Raw genomic sequence first — 21317 nt, forward strand, 5'->3', positions numbered from 1 at the left:
TCTTGAGACAAAGAAATGTTGGGAGAGAAGCAGCAATGAGAAAGCGTAACTATGTGGTCTTCCCCCTTTGGGGGCCAAATGATCCTTTCACAGGGGTCGCCTAAGACAGTCGGAAAACATATTTCCGATGGTCTTAGGAACCGAGATACTGCTCCTCTGTCTGTCTCCAGGTGGGTCCGCCCACATGCAGATACGCCCACATACGAGTGCCCGGCGTGAACACACCATGCTTTAAGACAAAATTTCATTCCTTTGTAATTAGAAATAAATATTTCACAATATATAATTATATACTGTTTTGTGATTAATCACCATGCTTTAATTATGTTAAATTTGTAACAATGAAAATACATCCTGCATATCAGATATTTACATTATGATTCATAACAGTAGCAAAATTACAGTTATGAAGTAGCAACAAAAATAATTTGATGGGTGTGGGTCACCACCACATGAGGAACTGTATTAAGGGGTCGCGGTATCAGGAAGGTTGAGAAACACTGTTTTATATGTCTGTAAGTAAATGCACATGCACATGCCATGTAAACACATGCTTGCTTTTTCCAATGAGATGTGCATTTGCTTTTGCAATTCCTCATCTTTGGCTTCTGGATGTTGGTGGAGAAAGCCCTAACAGCCAGACTGGTGGATCCTACCATGAACTCAGCGTGCTCTCTAAGACAACAGCAGGCTGCTTTATCACACTCACCAAGGCACTGATCCCTAACTGTCCTCAAGCATTTGTCTGAAACGTTCCGCTCACACACCAGGCCCCCCCCCCCTAGATGTTACTGGATTCCTCTGGTGGGGAATACCGCCATTTTTGACTTCGCATGAGAAAGAATTCACGCCAAAGCCTGGTTTGTGATCCGAGTTTTCATAAAGGATCGAAGTTTCAGGTTTTACAGACAGGAGCACGGGGCACCTCGGAGCACTGCACACCCACACATTGGCGCCCCTGGGGTGTGGGGGGGAGGAGAGAGAGAGGCCTCAGCACAGCCGCGGAAGGCCTGCTGGGAGGCGTGTATGACAGTACTGGTTGACCCCATTGGCTGAATTAAGCCCACCTGGCCTACATTGGGCCAATCTAAGTGTCCTGCCCACCTGGGTCTACCGCCTCAGGGTTCAAGGCCCTGAATTTGGAGGATGCCCATTCAACACCCCTGGTCCCTGCTGCGGCTACCTAGTGGAACTCACTTCTTTCCTAAGAAAATCAAAATTATTCAAATGGGACTCATTCACCTTTCACTTCTCCAGGTTTCCATTGATGGTCGTCTGTTGTGGTGCCTTTCTTTCCGTGGAATAAGTATTCCTCCTCTCTAGGGCAAAGTCCCTTCTGTTTACACCTAAGACTGGATATAATGCCACCTGCAGAAGCCTGGAACGTGGCCCAAGAATATAGATTTCTCTTTACCGCCAATGGCCTCTTCCGCTTGAAAAGACTGGGTTTAAATGCAAGTTCTGCACCTGGCTACCTTGGTCCGCTTCTTTCCTTGTGCTTCATTTTCTCACCTACAACGTGGGCATAGCACTACCCACCTGGTGCGAGATTAAATAGCATGTGGAAAGCGCTTAATACATGTTAGCTTTGTTAGGTTTCTCAGGTGGATACCTCGGTTCTCAGCTTTGCAAGAGACTTCGCGCAGAAGCCTGGTTTGTGGTCCAAGTGGGTTTTTATAAGGGAGAACTTTCAGGTTTGATAGTCTGAAAAGAGTACACCTATTTCAGGGAAGCGTGCCAAACTGTGTAAAAGCCGAGGTGTGGGGCCCACAAGTGAACGCGGGCAACCTCAGGCACTGCACACCCACACGTGGTGACCGGAGGCCCGGGAGACCTTGCACGGCAGAGCAGGCACAGGAGCAGGGTCAAGGGGAGGGGGCAGAAGGGCAGGCCGTCCACTGCTAAGGTATTTAACCCGCTGGCTGTGGAGGCGTGGTTGGTGGTTCGGTCGACCGGGTTGGCTGCATCTAGCCCACCTGGCTGGAGGGGGGCGGGGAAAGGGGCTGAATTGGAGCATGCGCATTAGTCTACTGGAGCCGTAAGGCTATTGCCCGGTCCCTGTGCAGGTGCGGGAGGGACGCGCTCTCGATCCCTAGTCTGCGCTTCAGTGGCTTCTTTTATTTCAAACATAATGTTATTATGGTATTATTAAAACTGTGATAATAGTTCCACTTAGAATTAAGTTTTCGTTTTTTTGTCTCTTGCACAAACTGTGCATATAAACCTTTTAAGGGTAGGAACTCCGGTCTCTGTTTTAAAATACCTAGAGGTTCCCCAGCACACAGATAGTGAGCAGGTATTGTTTGTTAAGTGAATAGTGAAGTCTCCATCAGTATTGTTCGACTTAATAAGTAAATTTACTCCACCACCACCTAGTTTCCTCTGAATAATTAACACCCTCCAAAGATTTTCAAATAACGTTGTTTGGAATTTGTCTTCTTCCTGCTTCACTGTTTCCACATGTCACCTTGGCATCATAGACCGAGTGCGGTTTCCGTGACTGGCTCTTCCTTTTGTCTCCAGGGAGGTGGTGCACGCCAACTGCGTTCGCTGGAGGAGGAAGTTCTCCTTTATGTGCAAGATGAGTGCCAGTGTTGCCACGGGCATCCTCGATCCTTGTGTCTGCCGAGTGTCCGTGAGGAAGGTACGAAAAGAGCCGCCTCCCCGCTCACAAACCAGAATTAGTGGCGCGTCCAGCTCGCTTTATTTAGCTCTGCTTTATCTTTTTCCTCAGCACGGCTGAGGTGTGTGATTGCACTTACACCAGTCGTTTAAATTACGGTGACTTTGAAAGTATGAGTGAAAGCATTTACTTATTTATTTCTGTAGACCCTGCATCTCACGATCACTGTGTACATGGCTGCTAACTATTGGTAGTAAGTGGTGTGGGGGGGGGGGGGTTAATGCTGCCGTGACCCACCAGGCACTGAATTCTGTTTCCTTGTTAGGAAGCCTTGTGGGGAACGCTCACACATTTTATTTCCAGCAAATTTGAAATTAAGTGTCATTTTTCTTTATTTTCAGGAAAGCCGGAGCTCAGCGAGATTAAGTTGCTTCCCCAAATTTACACAGCCCATAAATGGCAAAGTAGGGATCCGAACCTAGTTCTTCCCGACTTTAAGCCCCTGTTCTTTCATAGGTTTTCCTTTCTACAGATCAGGTTGAGGCCAACTGCCACCAATCTACAAAGCCAGCAATCTCCTAAGGTCCAAACACGTGAGATCTTTTCACGTACGGAGGAATCATTTGTTCACCACTACTGGTGAATCGAATGGCTGGCTTTAACTGGCAAGGTTCATATGGTAACCCTTTCAAACAGATACACTTAAAATCATCAAAGTAATACAGAACGTGGTTAAAAATTAAATATAGAAGAAAGCTGGAGAGAACAGCATTAGACTCTTGCCCTGCTATTTTCCATTCTCACCCTGCACTCTTCTGTCCCAGATAAAAGGGGGGGGGGGGGGGATAGAGCTATTTTTAGCGTTCTTATTCTGCCGTTTGAATGAACTGCTGGCTCTGAGGGAATGTGTGTGGGACTGTATTTTTAATTCTCATGTTAATTAAGCTACTCCTGGTTAAAATAGAGCATAAATACATATATACTTAAGATGATATGTACACACACTTAGGCTTTAGACAAACTGCAGAGAGACCACTGGCGTGGCTGCCGGACTTCAAGTGAGATAGACTTATGCTTGACATAGAGTTACCACAGTCCAGCTGGTAAGATTCAGGAGATCAGAGTGGATTTCAAAACCTCGTGGAAAAAGCGGGATTAAAAGATACTGGAACTTTTCCACACACTTTGTAAAGGCCCTCCTGTTTTGAACATAGACCCCCCCTGCCCCAGGATGGGATGTGGGGAGCGAGGAAAAGAGGTGCGGGAGAGTGGCTCTTCCCTCAGTCCCCGGGCCTGATGATTGCAGGTTCTTGCAAATGACCCTTTGGGGGAACTCTTTTCTTCAGCAAATAGAGTAAATACTGACTTTTATTCTTACCGTTTTTCTCCTTCAGATTAAAATTAAATGATAGATGACAATTGTGGTCATTTGGAGAGATATAGAGGTCTAAAAAGGAGCCCCGAGGACGTAGTAGCTTACCTATTGGGCTGCTGGCTGCTCACCCGTACCAGCTGCTCCGAGGGAGAAAGACAAGGCTGGCTACAGAGACTTACACTCCCAGGGGTCCTCAAACTCTTTAAACAGGGGGCCAGTTCACTGTCCCTCAGACCGGTGGAGGGCTGGACTATAGTTTAAAAAAAACCAAAACAACTATGAACACATTCCTATGCACACTGCACATATCTTATTTTGAAGTAAAAAAACAAATGTGGCAAAAACACCTGGCGGGCCGGATAAATGTCCTTGGCAGGTCGCATGTGGCCCGCGGGCCATAGTTTGAGGACGCTTGATAGGGCCTCAGAAACCCAAAGGGGTAGTTCCCCTCTGATAGAATTTTTCTATCGTCATTTCCAAAGGACCCTTGGTAGCACAGTGGGTTAAACATTGGCCTGCTAACTCCAAGGTCAGTGGGAGAAAGACAAGGCTGTCTGCTCACCTAAAGATTAACACTCTCAGAAACCCCAAGGAGCGGCTGGGCTCCGTCCTCAGGAGCAGAGGGGTCAGAATGTCCGTGGTGGGTGGCTATTTGCCAGCATGTAAATGTGTGCTTGGGAATTACTTGACATACATTGATCTTTCATCATAGGATAACCAACCTAATAGTGTTTATTGTCGTTGACAGGAACTAAAAGGTGGAAAAGCTTATGCAAAGGTAAGTAGATACTCTTTAATTCTTTGGGAATTTGTAGTATTTGTTTCTCTTTGCTATTTATAGCCTTAAAAATTATGTCCCATACTGTTCTAATTGCATTTCAAACATGGCTATTTTTAAAGAAAACAACTTGGATCCAATAATAACTTACAGGCATATGTTTCTAACTGCTGATTGTGCGACCTTTTTCTCCCCTAAAGGATCAGTTCTGATTTGCGTTAGGCCACATTGTTGCGGTTTTCAGCCGTCAACTCACGGGCCCAGCACAACTGCACAGAATCCTGCCTGCTCATGGGCTGTCAGAACATTGTGATGCGGGTGTTTTTACTGTCCACTCATAGAATGAGATTACCAGACCTTTCTTCCTAATCCATATTAGTCTGGAAGCTCCACTGACGCGTGTTTAGCACCACTGACAGATGGGTCACTGAGCACGAGGTGTACTGGTCAGCTTTCCCTACTGGAATGCAAGCATGTTTCACCCAGACATTCTCCTGGGGAAGTAGTCCCAAGCTCGCAGCCCTCCAGCGGATAGTAGGACCTCACGCTCTTTATCTTCTCTCACTGCCACTCGAACTCATAGCAAGTCTGTAAGGCAGAGTAGAACTTCCTCTGTGGAGCTCTGAGACTGTAGCTCTTTGCAGGAGTAGAACGCCACATATTTCTCCTTCGGAGCTGACTAGTGGTTTCAAACTGCCGACCTGATGATAAGAATCCCAACTCGTAAACCACTGGACCACCAGGGCTCCTTAACACGCTTCAAACACACGTGCTCATTACTGCCCTTTGTTGCACTACTGTCGGTGGTGCTGTGGAGGATTACCCTAATGGACAGAGTAGAACTGCCCAGAGGGTTTTCTAGGCTGTAGTTCTGACCCACCCGGAGAACTAGACTTCAACCTGGGCTCCCACAGAACCCCTGGGTAGATTTGAACTGCCAACCTTTCCTTCAGCGGCCGAGTGTTTAACCATTTCACCACCAAGACTCGTCACAATAACCGGCTCTATGGAATTGCTAGTGAATATACTCATTCTTTTGCTGACTAGACAGTGTAAGTGATGGAACACTACCGGAGCTCATAGAATTGATTCTGACTCAGCAACTCTCTCAGACACATAGCACTGGGCCGTAGGGTTCCCAGAGCTCCCTTCCCTTTCCCCTGTGGAGGAGCTGACGGGGCCAACCCCAGACCGGCTGGTTAGCAGCCCCGCACTGACCCCACTGTCCCCCGTGGTGCCTTCCACCTCCTCTATTCTGGTTTTGTCACCATCTCTGCGAGTGGTATTGTCCTTCATCCAGTTACCTGATCCAGGGACTGTGCACGGGTTTAAGCCCATAAACCTAATTCCCTAAAGCCATTCCAGTGGGTCGCGGGTCCACCAGAATGTTCTTTCCCATAAATAACAGAAAAGCCCCACCGCTGGAGAGTCTTTCCAACGTATAAGCCACCTAGCTACGCACTAGTGGTGCATTAAGATTATTTCATCCACTGACTCAGCGTCAAGAACCCATGCTGTGTTTCCCTTTCGGGCCGGCCACTCTCTCTGTGTTGACTTTGCCCTTGGATTGCTTCGCCTGTGTTCAGTCCCCAAGTAGCTGGTTGCTCCAGGCTAGTTAGCACATAAAATGAACTAGAGCTTTCTCCCCCTGTGGGATTTTTTTTTAAGTAAGAAAAGTTCTCTTTGATGGCCCTCAGCTGATTCCTCTGAACTTGTCTTTGGCTGGAATGGGATCACATGCCCACCCCTGACCCCGCTGTGGTCAGCAGGAGTGGAGTGCCCTGGTTGGTTTATACTAATAGCCAGTTAACTTTGAGGGCGGGCTTGGGTCACCCCTTTTGTACACATGGACGAGTCAAGGGAAGTGGGCACCTGGGGCATTTACAATCAACTTTATGCAACAACAACAACAACAACAAAGCATGGTCTTTGCCCTTGGTTCTGAGAGATAACCTCTAAAACTTCGAATTCCCCCCTCTGGTTACAATGTCTGTTACCTGTTAGGGTTCCGGTTTGCAGCTCTGGCTGGCATGTTAGGCTAATGAGGCGACTCAGGTAGAGGCTAAGCATGCCCAATAAGCATGCCCAAAAGGCCCACCTTGGGTAGCAACTTGCTCGGGAGAGGAAGAAGGGCTGGCTCCGGCCAGTCTTTCCTACCTACTGAGCCTGTGGTAAAGGCTCTGCGCACAGGAACCCCGTGGTGCTGCTCCTGCTTGGTGACAGACGTCAGTGTTGGGAAGGATAGCATGTACCTGGGGGGCACCTAGACTCTCCACATTGGGCGCCCGCCAGGCTTCACCTTTATCCATCTATCTCTTCACCTGTATCCTTTGGCTCTCAGGACACTGTGTTTGCAGGCACCGAGTCCGTCTGGCGGGCTATCAAACTCAAGGTGCAGCAGGACCAGTCCATCAGAAGTGAGGAGTCCTGGTGATCCCCGGTCCTATGGCTAATATCCTGAGGGAGTAGAAGGAATGCCCGCATTTGAAGCCAGCGGGTCACAAATGAGGGTGTCATTGGGGCTCTTGAGTTCGTGGCTAGTTTCGAAGGTCTTAGGCAGACTTGGCAGCGTGAAGGACTGAGTTGCCTCGCTCTGCGTAGATGGGGGGAAAGTACTGCGTGCAAATGAAGTCAGTGCCAGAATTGGGATGAACGTAAAACCGTAGATTCGAAATGCATTGTGCCGATTTCACCTCAACACCTGAATCGAATCAGGGCTCTTCAAGATGTGAGTAGTCTACTCTGCCTGTCCTCCTTCCTCTTCCGAGACCACATGAGACCTAGTGTGCACAATGCTGTCGTCCTTTCTCTTTAAAACCCCACACTGGCCTCCCATGTAATCCCCACGCCCCTGCCGTTACCGACTTCCAGTCTACCCTGCATGTGACTGCCAGAGGGATCTTGCTTTTAAAATTGGTCCTTCGGCACTCTCCATTGCCTGATAAAGAAAAGGAGCATTTTTAAACCTAGCCTGTAAGACCCATCTTGATGTGCAGAACCTATCTTCCACTGAATTCTGTGTATACTCTCTCTCTCTCCCTCTCTCTCCCCCCTCTCTCTTCTCTCTCTCTCTCTCCGCCCCTCTCTCCTCTCCCTCTTTCTCTCCCCCCTCTCTCTCTCCTCTCTCTCTCCCCCTCTCTCTTTCCTCTCTCCTCTCCCCTCTCCCTCTCTCTCTCTCCCCCTCTCTCTCTCCCCTCTCTCCTCTCCCTCTCTCTCCTCTTCTCTTCTCTTCTCTTCTCTTCTCTTCTCTTCTTTCTCTCTCTCTCTCTCTCTCTCTGCCTGTCTGCCTGCCTGCCTGCCTGCCTGCCTGCCTGCCTGCCTGCCTGCCTGCCTGCCTGCCTTCATAAACTCCCGAAAGCATCCCAGGCTATTTTAGCCACCTTGCCGTGTGACTGGCTGTGCTCTGCCATGTCCTCCATCCTTCCTCTTCCTGGCCTGTCAACTCACAGATCATTGCAGACTCAGCTGAGTCATCCTTTTCCACTCCAAAATGTTCTTGTCCTCTCCCTTGTGATCACGCTTTCCACTGCCACAGTTCCCATCCTCTGCGTGACAGAAAGCTGCTTTCTGTTCTCAATTCCCCTACGAAGCAGCAAGCACCTTGAGAGTAGAAGGTGGATTTCATTTCTGTGCTTCCTGTGCCTAATGTTACCTAGAATGCAGATGTTCAAATTTATGTGCTGAGTAAAGTGATATAGACCACAGATAGGTCCAGTACAAGGGGCTTCAAAAGTTCATGGGAAAAGCCCTTATCTTTTCATTCCATTTTCCACAAACATTTAAAACTTCCTTGTATTTATGTATATTTGCCATTTTCAGAAGCAATTGTGGGGACAGTGAATTATTTAGCGTGGTTTTTCTAGCCAACGTCTATGACTCACATCAAACAACCATTCCCTGCATGGGTCTGGTAAGAAGGTGGGGGAAGATGCTGATGGAATTCACCTGTGAGTCATTGTGAACAGAATTCCCTGCAGTGCCATCCAGCTGAGTGTACACGGGGCCTTCTGAGACATAGGGGGAAAGGATCTCATTACCAGCGAGAGCCAGGATGGAGTAAGTCCTTCCTGGATCCAGAAGACAGCTGTAGCTTCAGAAGAATAGCAGGGGCAGGGGCCAGAGCAACAGAGAGACAGACTTCCCAACCTCCGGAGCAAGTAAAGCCGAGTGCTTCTGTGCAGGAAGCTGGCTTGCGGAGTGAGGTCCCTCTGGGCACTTAACTGAGGAAATCGGGCTTGCTGGCCCATGCTACGGAGCTGAGTTCCTTCAGGTTGAGGCTTGCAGGAGTGGGGTGCCTCTGGGCCCTTAATTCAGGGAGCTGGGTTTGCTGACCCACAGAGCTTGACATGGATGCCTCCACGTTGAGGCTCACGGTGGAGTGGTACGCCCCTTGGGACATTTATTAGCAGACCTGAAAGAACTTGGTAACATGTCCTGATAAACAACTCAAACCTGAGCATTTCTCACCGGCATTACACCTGTTAACAGTAATTAGTCATTTAAAAGAACAACAACAAAAAGCCAGCCTTTAATCATGAACTTTGTAAGGACTGTGGACCCATTGCGATGGAAATTCGAACCCAGAGAGGTCAGCTAGAGAACATTAGTTAGGACAGCACTACAGCTGCCTTCTGAGGTGCCTTTATAGAAGAATGTCAGCTCCTTGGAGACAGAGCCCTTACTTGCCCTGTTCAAATCTGCCGGCATTGTTGAACAGGACCTGGTGGAAATGTTGAATGTGTGCTTTGGTTAGCCTTTGGGCCAAAGCATCCCATGAAATGCCCCACCTTTTGATAGGCTTTCTTAACCAAGACCAAATTAGTATTTTCTTTTCTTTTTGTACTATGCTTAGTGACACTAACATAGGCGTTCCAGGAGTGGTTGGTTTTATTTAGCAAATATATATTCATTGCTTACCAGGTGTGCTCCTGTCACTGTTCTGCGTGCTGGTCATGCAGCAGGGAACGAGGCAGACAACTGTCACAGGGCCAGGGGGCCAACAGAAACTAAGTGGAAGAAATATGCATGTGATGCGACGTGATGCGGTGAAAACTACTAAGGAGGAATATACAGCAAGAAAGGGGACAGAGGGTGACAGCCTGCAAAGGAGAAGAATGGGGAGATGGGGCGTATCAGTGAGGGCTGAGAAGGCTCCTTTCGAGAGACGACATTTCAGCAGAGGCCTGAATGAAGTGAGAGGAAGCTACAAGACCTGAGACAGTGTCCCGGTTGGAACAGTAGCTGTTAAGGGCTTTGAGGTGGGCTTGGTCCTTTTAGAAATCCGGTGTTGTGGCTCGCAGAGGAAGTAAGGAGCAGAGGCGAGGGAAGTGCAGTTGTCCAGGCAGTCAGAAAACGGGATTTGCAGACAGCATAAACTGTTTCCAGGAGTTTGGCTGTAGAGGCGTGCAGAAAGAGTCGCCAGGAGGGAGTTGTGAGGGAATAAAGTGTGTGGGTTAGTTCTTACTGAAGCCGCTATAACAGAATTACAGCAAGCGGTGGCTTTATCGAACAGAACTGTATTTTCTCACAGCTCTTCCCAGAAGTCTGAATTTACAGCACTGACTTTCTCCGCCTGTCAGCTCGGAGAGGGGAGGCCCGTGTCTGCCTTCAGCGTCTGCACCCTGACCAGCATTGTGTGGATGGCGACCATCTCCCCTAACGCTTCCTTTATTTCCCAAAAGAAGTTGATTTCAGACATGCTTAGACTCACAGTAGGCTTGCTTTTGAGTTTTTACACTAACACGGCTTCACTGGTGCAACAAAAGTCCTTCCCAGATGGGATTCTAGCCACAGGTATAGAGGCTAGGATTTATAGCACGTGTTGGTGTTGTGACAGAAAGGTGGTACCTTCTTTTGTTCGATAAGATGGGAGAAAACCCAGCATGTTTGTGTACTGATGGAAATTAATCCAGTTAATGGGAGAACTTCAGATGTCCAAAGTAAAAAGTGACACAGATCGAAGGCAGATGGAGATACTTAGCCCGTGGATGAATGACAACGTGAGCATCAGTCTCTAGGATCCTAAGACTAAGAACTCCATAGTGCCTAGCTCCCAGAATCAACCGTCTGAGAGCGGTCACATTAGACGGCCAAACATGGCGTGGGAGCAAATGCGGAACAGAACTCAAATCATAAAAGAGACCAGGATGGCTGGTGGGATAGAAACTCCTGGAGCCCGTCACCCTTCAAAGGCTAGAATTGAACTCACCTCCATAGATCAGTTTTCAGCCACACAGTAGGTCTGTGTGGGGAATAACAACACCATGAGGGGGTGCACACCTGAAATACTCAGCCATTGGAGATCGAGGGGTGGGCAGCACTTAACAAGAACAAAGTTCAGAAGGTTAGAAAAGAGGGAGGAGTAGAAACGGAAGAGGAGGGGCACATGATGTGGGACTTGCATCGGTGTGTTGAAGCAACGTGTATGAACTACGGATTGGAAAACTGAATCGGTGTGTTGAAGCAAAGTGTATGAACTACGGATTGGAAAACTGATCTGCTCAGAAAACCTTTACTCAATTAACAGTGAAAAGTTGGGGGGGGGGGGGGAGAATGGCTGGTGTCAATGAACTTGAGACACCTGAAGGAGAGCAGGTGACCTCAGGTAGGAGCACAGCCATTATGTTGTCATGCTGTCAGTGGGAAGGCAAATTCGTGGGAGAGAGGCGTGTATGCCATGAGTGAGTGGATATGGCAACAGGAGCTTGCGCAAGTGTTCCTTGGATTGTAATAGTTTTCTGAATGAAACGGGTCATCAACCAAGAGCGAGGATGGAAAAGAAGTTGTTGGAGTTTCGGAGAAAGATGGTGTGGAACAGGCATTGTTAATGATGGGTGGTCTAATTGATATGTAAGTCTCACGCGCTCACTGGATGTGGTTTCGCCCCAGACACATGCAGTGTTTTCTTCTGGCCGCCGATTCTGGACTCCAAAGACAGGCAGGGGACCCGAGTGCTGTTGCCTGTGACTGGATAGTGCCTGCCTTCCTGCATCCAGCACTTGGGACTCTACAACTCACCTCTTAAGTTCTTATTCTTTACGACCTGTTAAAGGTTACTTAAACAATATCCCAACCTGCAATTAAAATCTTCAATTTATGTGCCCACCGTGTGCTTTAAAACCTTAAACCAGGTGACTTAAAATCATAGTAGGCTTTGGAATTTACTGTGTATGTTATTAGATACTCGGAGGGATGTGCTTAATTAACTGCACATGCACTATATTTTTCCTTGTAGTAAAAGACTGGTCATGTAGAGTAGACTTAGTTTGTTCAAAAGACAATGATATCACGGGGTTGATTTGTTTTACCACTTCAAATGAGAAACAGGATTGAGCGACACCAGAGGCAGGCCCCTGGGAGTATGTGGTAGTTGCAGAAGATTGGGACCAAACCCAAATGGGAATAAGGGGGGGAACAGGCTTGGGCTGAACCTCTGGGCAGCAGCAGGAAGGGTTGGCATGGGACAACGATGTGGGAAAGGAAGAAAGGAGATTCAGTAAAGAGGGATTCACTTCAGAGGTAACCACCATGGCAGATGTGGAAGGCTGGGGACGGGAAGAGGCTTCTTCCAAGGAAGGCATGTGATTCACCTCGATGGTGATGTTCTTGGGTGGAGAAAGAGAACGTTATAACCTAGAGCTGTCTGCGGTCATCAGTGCTTAGCGGGCACAGAGCGAAACCACAAGAGGGAGAGGAGATTGATTGGCTTTCTCTGTCTGGGTGCAAGTTGTCAGCTGATTGTTTTGCTGGTGTCTTAAAGGGTGTTGAGCACCGCTGTTACCAAAAATCATTTGGGTGTGTGTGTTTTTTTTAATTAAGACATACGTGTCATTTTTATTTTAATAGTTTTGTTTTTAATGTGTATAGAGAAATAGATTTAATGCATAAAGTCTGTGATTTTAAAGATCCTGTTTCTTTAAGAGTAGAAGAGGTTAATAAAGCGTTACTCAAAGCAGTTTAAAGGCCACTGTTGAAGCAAGTACTGTTACAATTGGCAAATGACTGAAGTTTGAGAAGGCTGCAGTCGGGCATAGGCTGAGTGTTTATTTTAAGGAGAATAGGAGAGAAGCCTAGTAGATACTCTATTAATATAATTCTCTTTCTTTTCATAGCTGGGCTTTGCAGATCTAAACCTGGCAGAGTTTGCTGGATCAGGGAACACCACGCGCCGCTGTCTACTGGAAGGCTATGATACCAAAAATACAAGACAAGATAACTCCATTCTTAAAGTAAGCACATTTCAAAATTTACATGGTAACAGTTGAGACTCTACCTTAGATACGCATAACCATACGCTGTCAGGGGAAGAATGAATCATCACAACGATCATAAACTGACCACACCACTGGACTGGTCACTTCTGTGATGGCTGAGGGTACGTGACAAGTTGGCTAGGTCATGATTCTCAGTGGTTTGCGAGTTATTATGTAATCACTCTCCATTTTCTTGATCTGATATGAGCAGCCAGTCACCGTATATAATCGTGTATAAGCCAAGCTTTTCAACATATTTTTAATGCAGTTTTTGGGGTAAAATTCGGTGCCTCGGCTGATATTCGGGTTGATTTATACTCGAGTATATACAGTGTATCAGAAGTTTAAAGTAGATCCTTGTGGATCTGGCCAATATCCAAAATATAGGTATAGTTTGGCAAACCTTGACCCTACACCTGAATCATCATCTTCTGATCTCTGGTTCTTGGAATGTGAACCAGTAGCCCGCTTTCTGACCTGCCAATTTGGGGGCCACCACGTGAGTCAGGAAAAGCCTCCAGTTTGATGCCTGACGTGTGGATTTGGAACTTGCTGACCTCTATGATTGTGTGAGCCATTTCCCTGAAATAAATCTCTGCATTTATATTTACATATGCACACACCTTTATACACACACACATACATATATTCCACTGGTTTTATACCTCAAGAGAACCAGTCGAAGGCAGTTGGTACTGTGAGATGTTTCTAGAGGAACAAAATTGTGAGTCTTTTTAAATTAATTCTCAAGTCTGGCCAATCTTCAAGGCACTGATAACTCTGCCTTCAGTAGTGAAGAGGGACTGCTCATCAGTACCATGAGATGGCAATAAAAATACATAAAACATCATCACTAATAGTTCATATATCCTTCATTTGTGCTTTTTTAAAAAATCATTTTATTGGGGGATCATACAACTCTTATCACAATTCATACATGTAAAGCACATTTGTACATTCATTGCCCTCATCATTCTCAAAACATTTGCTCTCTACCTAAGCCCCAGGCATCAGGTCCTCATTTTTCCCCTCCCTTCCCTCACTCCCTCCCTTGATAATTTGTAAATTACTATTTTGTCATATCTTGCCCTGTTCAACGTCTCCCTTTACCCACTTTTCTGTTGTCCATCCCCCAGGGAGGAAGTTCTATGTAGATCCTTGTAATTGTTTCTCCCTTTCCAACCCACCCTCCCTCCACCCTCCTGGTATCGCCACTCTTACCACTGGTCCTGAAGGGATCATCCGTCCCAGATTCCCTGTTTCCAGTTCCTATCTGTACCAGTGTACATCCTCTCGTCTAGCCAAATTTGTATGGTAGAATTGATCATGATAGTAGGTGGGGAGGAAGCATTTAGAAACTAGAGGAAAGTTGTATGTTTCATCGTTGCTGCACTGCCCCCTGACTGGCTCGTCTCATCCCCAAGACCCTCCCTTAAGGGGATGTCCAGTTGCCTACAGATGGGCTTTGGGTCTCCACTCTGCACTCCCCCCCATGCACAATGATAGGATTTTTTTGTTCTTTGATGCCTGATACCTGATCCCTTCGACACCTCATGATCGCACAGGTTGGTGTGCTTCTTCCATGTGGGCTTTGTTGCTTCCATTTGAGCTTTCTATTCTGATCTGTTAATCAACTGATTCAAAAAGCTGCTAGTTTGAGAAGGATAGGATCCAGGACAAGACCAAGTTCTGCAGCACATCCAGGCTGCTGTGGGAGGCATTCCAGGAGTTGGGGATGCTATCTGGAAGGTTTGGCAGGCTCACATTGGTGAATCGGAGCGCAGATCCTAAGTATTTGGGAGCAAAGCTTGGCCACTCTTTGTAGGGAACTACTCTTGAGAAGCCGCTTTGGCTTGTTACTGGGCGTTAGTAGAAACTGAACTCCTCACCATGGGCCACCAAGTCACTATGCAGCCCGAGTTTCCCATCATCCACTGGGTGTTGTCTGACGGACAGAATCCTAAAGACTAAGACACACAGCAGCTCTCCATCGTTAGGGGGACGTGGTGTGTATATGACATCGGGCACGAGCTGGACCTGAAGGCACCGGTAAGTTTCATGAAGAAGTGGCCCACATATCATGGTCCCCGCATTGCCATTCTCCTAGTCTTCACCACAGCTCATGGGAAGTTCCGCCTGACCAGTTGACTGAGAGAAAATCCAGCCTAGGGCACAGACAGTTCTGCAGTGGTCTGTAGGCACCACTTGGAAGTGGCCAGCTGCAGTACTTCAGTCGCTACAATCACCCATTTCTGGAACCTTCCTTATGGACAGTTGTCTAGGCCCATTGAGAAACAAAATTAATGACATTCATCTATGGATTACAAAGCTTTCTATCAACAAGTCATCTCACATCAAAAGAAAGCATCTCCTCCCAGTCCAACTCCAGTCCGCTGCAAGCCAAGGCCCTCTTCAGACGCTTGGGGCTGCAAACTGATAATCCCGAAAGGTGATGCAGAAGGCGGGAAGATCACAGGCCAGTAAAGGGTGCAGTCCTGTGGGTCCAAGGTCCGTGGAAACCCAGCAAAGCACCAACGGCTCTCAGAGTCCAGTGGCCACGTGGGGCCCTTGCCGGAGGCAGGCAGAATTCCGGTAGGTAGGAAGGCAGAGGGGCAGAGAGAAAGAGAGAGGAAAGTTTCTAGATTCTTCTTAAAAGAAGGCCACATCCCCCAAGGAAGCATCATCAGGCTATGACCTGAGTGACAGGTTGGATTTCACCCCTACACTTTGATACATCTTCAAGTTGACATATAATCTTCTAACTACCACAACAGTAGTGAGGGAAACCTCACTGACACCCTGAGCACACCACTTGACTGGTCACCACTGTGATGGCTGAGGTTATGTGACAACTCAGCAAGGTCATGGTTCTACCTTTGAGCAGAACAGAACTTTAAGCAGGGTGTCTGCTCGGCTTGTGTATTTTTCTTGGTAGGTGAAATGGCCAAATGTTTGATTCCATACTGGTTCATGGGCTGTGGACAGTGGGCTAGATGGTTAAGGACTTGGATTGGAAAATTGATTGGACTTGATTGGGAATGGATTAACAAGGAGGTATGGATGGGGAAAGACATATGGGACAGACTGCTCTGAATGAGCCAAAGAAATAAAGTTGCTTGTGTCTGAATGCCCAAAGAGTCACCTCCGCAGTGGAAGATTTTAACAATCAAGTGCAAAAGATGACACATTTGGTGGATGCCAGTCATTTCTTTCCCCAGACACTCCTGTCATTGCCCCAGAGGCTCATGAACAAAGGGACCATGCTGGAAGGTTAGAGGTTATGTATAGGCTTAGCAGCCCAGACTTTGTTCCTGCCTCTCCTGACTGCCCCATCTGCCAGCAACAGAAACCAGCACGGGGTCTGATCCAAAATCAGTGGTACTGATGTGGCACTGTTATTAGAGATAATCAGCCAGCAACCTGGTAGCAGGGTGATTACTTTGGACCACTTTCTTCATTAAAAGGACAGCATTTTGTTCATGCTGGGCAAGGAAGTTCGTTTATTGTGCCAGCCTGGCCGATAAACACATGTGGGGTTAATTGAAGGGCAGACAGATAAATGGCTTGGTGAGCCTCGCCTTTCTTGTCTCTTGCTCTTTGATCATCGGACCAGTGTGCAGCTGCCTTGCTTGTTCTGTGCCACAGTTTGCAAGCTACACTACCTGTGGAACACCTAACCTGTGGACTGTGTCGCTGTAGTTTGAGGTTCCTTCAAGACCTGCTTCACCACACTATTGGAATTTACATCTCTTGAGCTGGGGACTGACAGTTGGTGACCTGGCTGACTGTTGGTGACCTGACTGGCTGTTGGTGACCTCGCTGACTGTTGGTGACCTGCCTTTGCTGTTTGCTGCCTGGTCCAGAATAGCCTGAATCTCTCTATAGAGGACAACCTGGCGGCCCTCAAGACTTGAAGGACTGCCAGTGTCTCACAACTCTCACGGGAGTGAGCTACACTGAACCATTTGTACTGCTTTATAATTTAACTGTTCATTTCTTGTGTTATATATCTATCTGTATAAATATATATAAAATTATTAGCAATCTGGTTTTGTCTCTCTACAGAACCCTGTCTGGCACACTTCGAATACACACTTTAGATATATATTTGCCTTCCCTGCCGGCATTGCTTCCATCAGAACTACCATCCATGAACTTAAAGAATGCCATGTCCACTATCAGCCAATCCACACAGCATTGCCTTGAATTAAGGCATTCACAGCAAACAGCAATGGGCCCGGACTCATGGAACTCACTGGTCTTACTGGTTATCCATCATCCTAAAGCAGCTAACTTGACAAAACAGTGGAATAGCTTTTTAAAGACAAAACTATAGCATCAACTAGGTTGCAGTACCTTTCAGGATTGGGGTGATGTTCTTCTAGAGACCTTAGATACTCTATACCAGCATCCAATATATAGTGCTGCATCTAACCAGATCCAGGCATCAAGGAGTGGAAACGGTGGTAACACCACTTACTATTCCCCATAATGTCCCACTTCATTGCTACCTGTTCTCATGACCTTGTGCTCTGTGGGCCTAGAGGTCTTAGTTACAAAACGAAGAACACTACCATAGAATTTAAGAGGTTATGATCAGTTGACTGATTTAGAGAAAATTCACTCCAGGTTCACAGACGATTCAGCATGATATGTAGCACTGGGAGTCTACCGCTCACCCAATTCTCTACATACTTTTCATTCTTAAATATCTCAACCTATTCTCACTCTCAGCCAACATCCTTGCATGGTTGTTGATAGAGAAAAAGGAAGCCATTAAACTCTCTCGTCTTATTGCTGTAGGATTTAGGATCCTACCTGCCTCTTCAGCCCTGTTCTATACAACGGATGAAGTGTTCCTCTGAGAAATCAATTCTTGAGTTCTAGAATCCAGAATTTACCTAACCAAGACCTTTGTCCCTTCCTAATCATCTCTCCCTTAATGAACCATCCTCATCAGCATATAAACAGCTTTGTTAGCTCCCATTTGGGGAAAAACCAAACAAAACCAAAACTTGGCATTTCCTTCCGGCCACCATTCCATCTTCTAGCCCACTTTACTACAAAAGTTTTAAAACTTTATGTGCCGTTTCCACCTCCTCCTTGGAACATTCACAGATTGTAGGGTTTTACAAAAAGAAGAGCTCATGGAGAAGCTAGCACACAAGAATAAGGCGCTTGATAAATTGGAAGTTAAAATGAAGAAAAGCGTAGTAATGGAAGCATAAGAATAAAATGAAGTTATATAATATATGCCAGCTATTATCTGAAAAACATACAGTAATATGAATACTTTGATGTTATTCAGGCCTAGGTTCAGATCCCAGCTCCACCCTATCTCTACTAGTTGGCCAATCTGGAAAATGCCATGTAATCTCCCTGGGCTTAATATGGTAGTATCTCTTATCTCAAAGGATTACTGAAGATTAAAATATTTCACATGAAACACTTGGCTCGTGCCTGACACATAATAAAATTTCAAATTGTTACTGCTACCATTTTTTCCATAGGAACTTAATAAAATCTTATACTGGTCCTTTTTTTTCTTCTTCCTCTCATTTTGCGAAAGTTACAGAGCAACTTGGTTTTCCATTCAGCCATTGCACGCATTTGGATCCATCATATAGTGGTGATTCCCTCCGTCACACAGAGCACTCCTTGTCCCCTTCCTCCCCGGGTCCCTCTCTGGGCCAGTGCTGCTCCGTTGGTTGCATATGGTTCATTGTTCCGAGGAGGTGATTCTTCAGGCGTGTGACTGTTCACTTTATAGGTCTGTCTGGTGTTGGCTGAAAGGGGATTGATTCTTGGAGGGGGGTGCAGGTCCAGGTTTGAAAGGTGTCTAAGAGTATGATTTCAGAGTTCTACCAGTCTCTGTCACACCACAGTCTGGTCATTTTTTACAGTGTTGAATTTTGTTCTACATTTTTCTCCCATTCTGTCTAAGACCTTCTGTGGTTCTGATCGGAGTTGCAGGGAGTATGGTCGGGCACTGACTAGTCCTTCTGGTCTCTGGGTAGTGGAGGTTGTGGTTCGAGTGGTCCATTTGTCCTTTGGACTATTTGTTTCCTTCAGTCTTTGATTTTCTTCACCTTTTACTCCAGGTGATGAGAGACCAATAGTTGCATCTGAGTTGGCCACTTGGTAGCTTTTAAGTTTCCAGAGGCTATGCCCTGTGGTAGAATATAGAACATTGTCTTTGTGAACTGTTGTGTTGACCCACATGCCCCCAGTACTGTGGTCGTAAGCCCCCAAACCCAAACCACCATAGCTAAGAAGTTTGCATACTTGGCCCTCCTGTTATCTCTTCATGGGTATACTCGTATTTGCAGCAAATGCATATGTAGAATGATCCTCTGTCAGACCTGTTTATGTTCATGGGTGTAGTCTGTTTGCTTTCCTGTAGCTGCTGGGCTTGCACGTCTGCCTGCGTCCCCACTCATAGATTCATGTTCACTGTGAGAGGGTTGTGTGTGTGTGGTAGTATTCATCTGTGTTGTCTGAACGCTTGGGCACCACCCGGTGTCTTCTTTAGCCTTGGTCATATTGGGCGGCCCTCCCCTGTCTGTACGTGGCCTTCCCTTTTCCCTCTGCAGCTGACTCTTAAAAGCTGGCCAGCAATTAAGAGTAGCAGCATTTCAGAAAGGATTAGAAAAGTCATAAGCCCCATTCTGTAACTGGAGCAAAGGCCAGAAACGCTGTGCTGCTGGAGACAGGCATCCCTCGAGGCGTCGGAATGGGAAGCTGGAAGAAAACATGTGGGGATCCTAAGCACCAGAGGAATCGGGAGTGAAGATGGGTACCCCAGATCTGCACCCCGCACCCCCACAGCATGGTCCCCAGTGAAGGAAGCACTTGTCTCTGTTTCTATCTTTCCACTCTGGTTCTTCACACTAGCAGGGTTTTTAATCTGTGTTCACAGCAGGATATCGGAGAGACCCGTGTCAATAGGTTTTTCACTAATGCTTTCTCAATAGAACGTAACTGGACTAGGCACTAACCGACGGTGCAGAGACCTGTAGAACTGGCCTCCCTCCAGATCTCCTTTCTTAATCACGATACTTGTTTTTCTCATGTGCAGGTTTTGATCAGCATGCAGCTGATGTCTGGTGACCCATGTTTTAAAACGTAAGTGCCCAATAAATAGATTATGTCTCAGAAAATGTGATAGTGATTTACTTGTTTAAAGTTTTGGGTTTTTTTTTGGGGGGGGGGTCATTTTTTCATTTTTACAGTTCAATGCTGGGGATATTCCCTTTCCGGAGGTGCTGACCTGACTCTTATAGAAGTTGCCTTTTACCAAATGGACTTTTTACTTCTCTGGGGTATTTAAGCTCTGGACCTTCTACCATCTTTGCGTTTGGAGTGAAGTGACATAAATTAAGATATTTATTCTAGCTTCTGTAGACCTATTAAGCGCCTTACTGTCTGCTAGATCCCATTCAAGACACAAGAGAAAGAGCAGTGAACAAAGCAGACCGTGCTTTCCATCTTTGAGCATCTATCTTAGGAGGTACACAGACCAGCAAACAAATACATATGGAAAGTGGAGATTCATGTTTAGGAGAAAAAGAAAGCACGTTGGTAAGAGGGTCCGTTACCTAGCCTCCTGCCACCAAGTCAGATCCATCTCTTAGTGACCCTATAAGACAGAGTAGAACTCCGTTGAATTTCCAAAAGTGTAATTCAAACTGCTAACCTTGTGATTGGTGAACCAGCTTAAGTCCCACTTCCCCCCAGGGCTTCTTAATGTACTCATTGCTGTCAAGTCAGTTCTGCTGACTCACAGCTGGGGGACAGTGTGGCCATTTGACATGGAGCAATCACGAAAGACAGCTGACATTGAGCAGAGAGCTGAAGGAGGTAGAATCAAGCCCTGTGGCTAGTATTTAAGATAGTGGGGATAAGGACAAAAGTCTTTTTTAAATAATTTGTTATTGTAAATTAGGTGAGGGTGTGCATTTCAGAACAGCTTAAACTACTAATCAATCACCCCAATAGTTTACTCTTCGCCCACTGCTTGACTTATCTTTTCCCTCTGTGGGCTTCTGTCTTCCAAATCACCCAAGTTAACACCCTCAACGGCCTAGGCCATTGCTTTGTCTTCTGGTCCTTGGTCCCCACCCCAAGGACAAAGGTCTTGGGGAGGAGTAGCTTAGTGTGTGTGAATAGGCACAAGGAGACCATTGTATCAAGAGTGCAGTAGAAGAAGAGGGTGGGAGGGAGGAGATAAAGTTCAGATGATGAAGAATCTTTTGGCCATTCTACTTAGAACTTACACTTGGATGCTTG

The 21317-nt window shown here is 46.6% G+C and overlaps 1 protein-coding gene across 1 annotated transcript in view; it reads left to right on the forward strand.

Moving 5' to 3' along the window:
* Positions 1-21317, forward strand: part of EEIG2 (EEIG family member 2) — a 70358-nt gene that overhangs the window by 29334 nt on the left and 19707 nt on the right. The window contains exons 2-5 of the mRNA XM_075558867.1: positions 2524-2644; positions 4747-4776; positions 12888-13004; positions 20107-20153. Coding sequence (XP_075414982.1) covers positions 2524-2644; positions 4747-4776; positions 12888-13004; positions 20107-20153 — 315 coding nt within the window. The remainder of the gene's footprint in view (positions 1-2523; positions 2645-4746; positions 4777-12887; positions 13005-20106; positions 20154-21317) is intronic.

Source organism: Tenrec ecaudatus, chromosome 1 (assembly GCF_050624435.1).
Source record: "Tenrec ecaudatus isolate mTenEca1 chromosome 1, mTenEca1.hap1, whole genome shotgun sequence".
Classification (NCBI taxonomy): domain Eukaryota; kingdom Metazoa; phylum Chordata; class Mammalia; order Afrosoricida; family Tenrecidae; genus Tenrec; species Tenrec ecaudatus.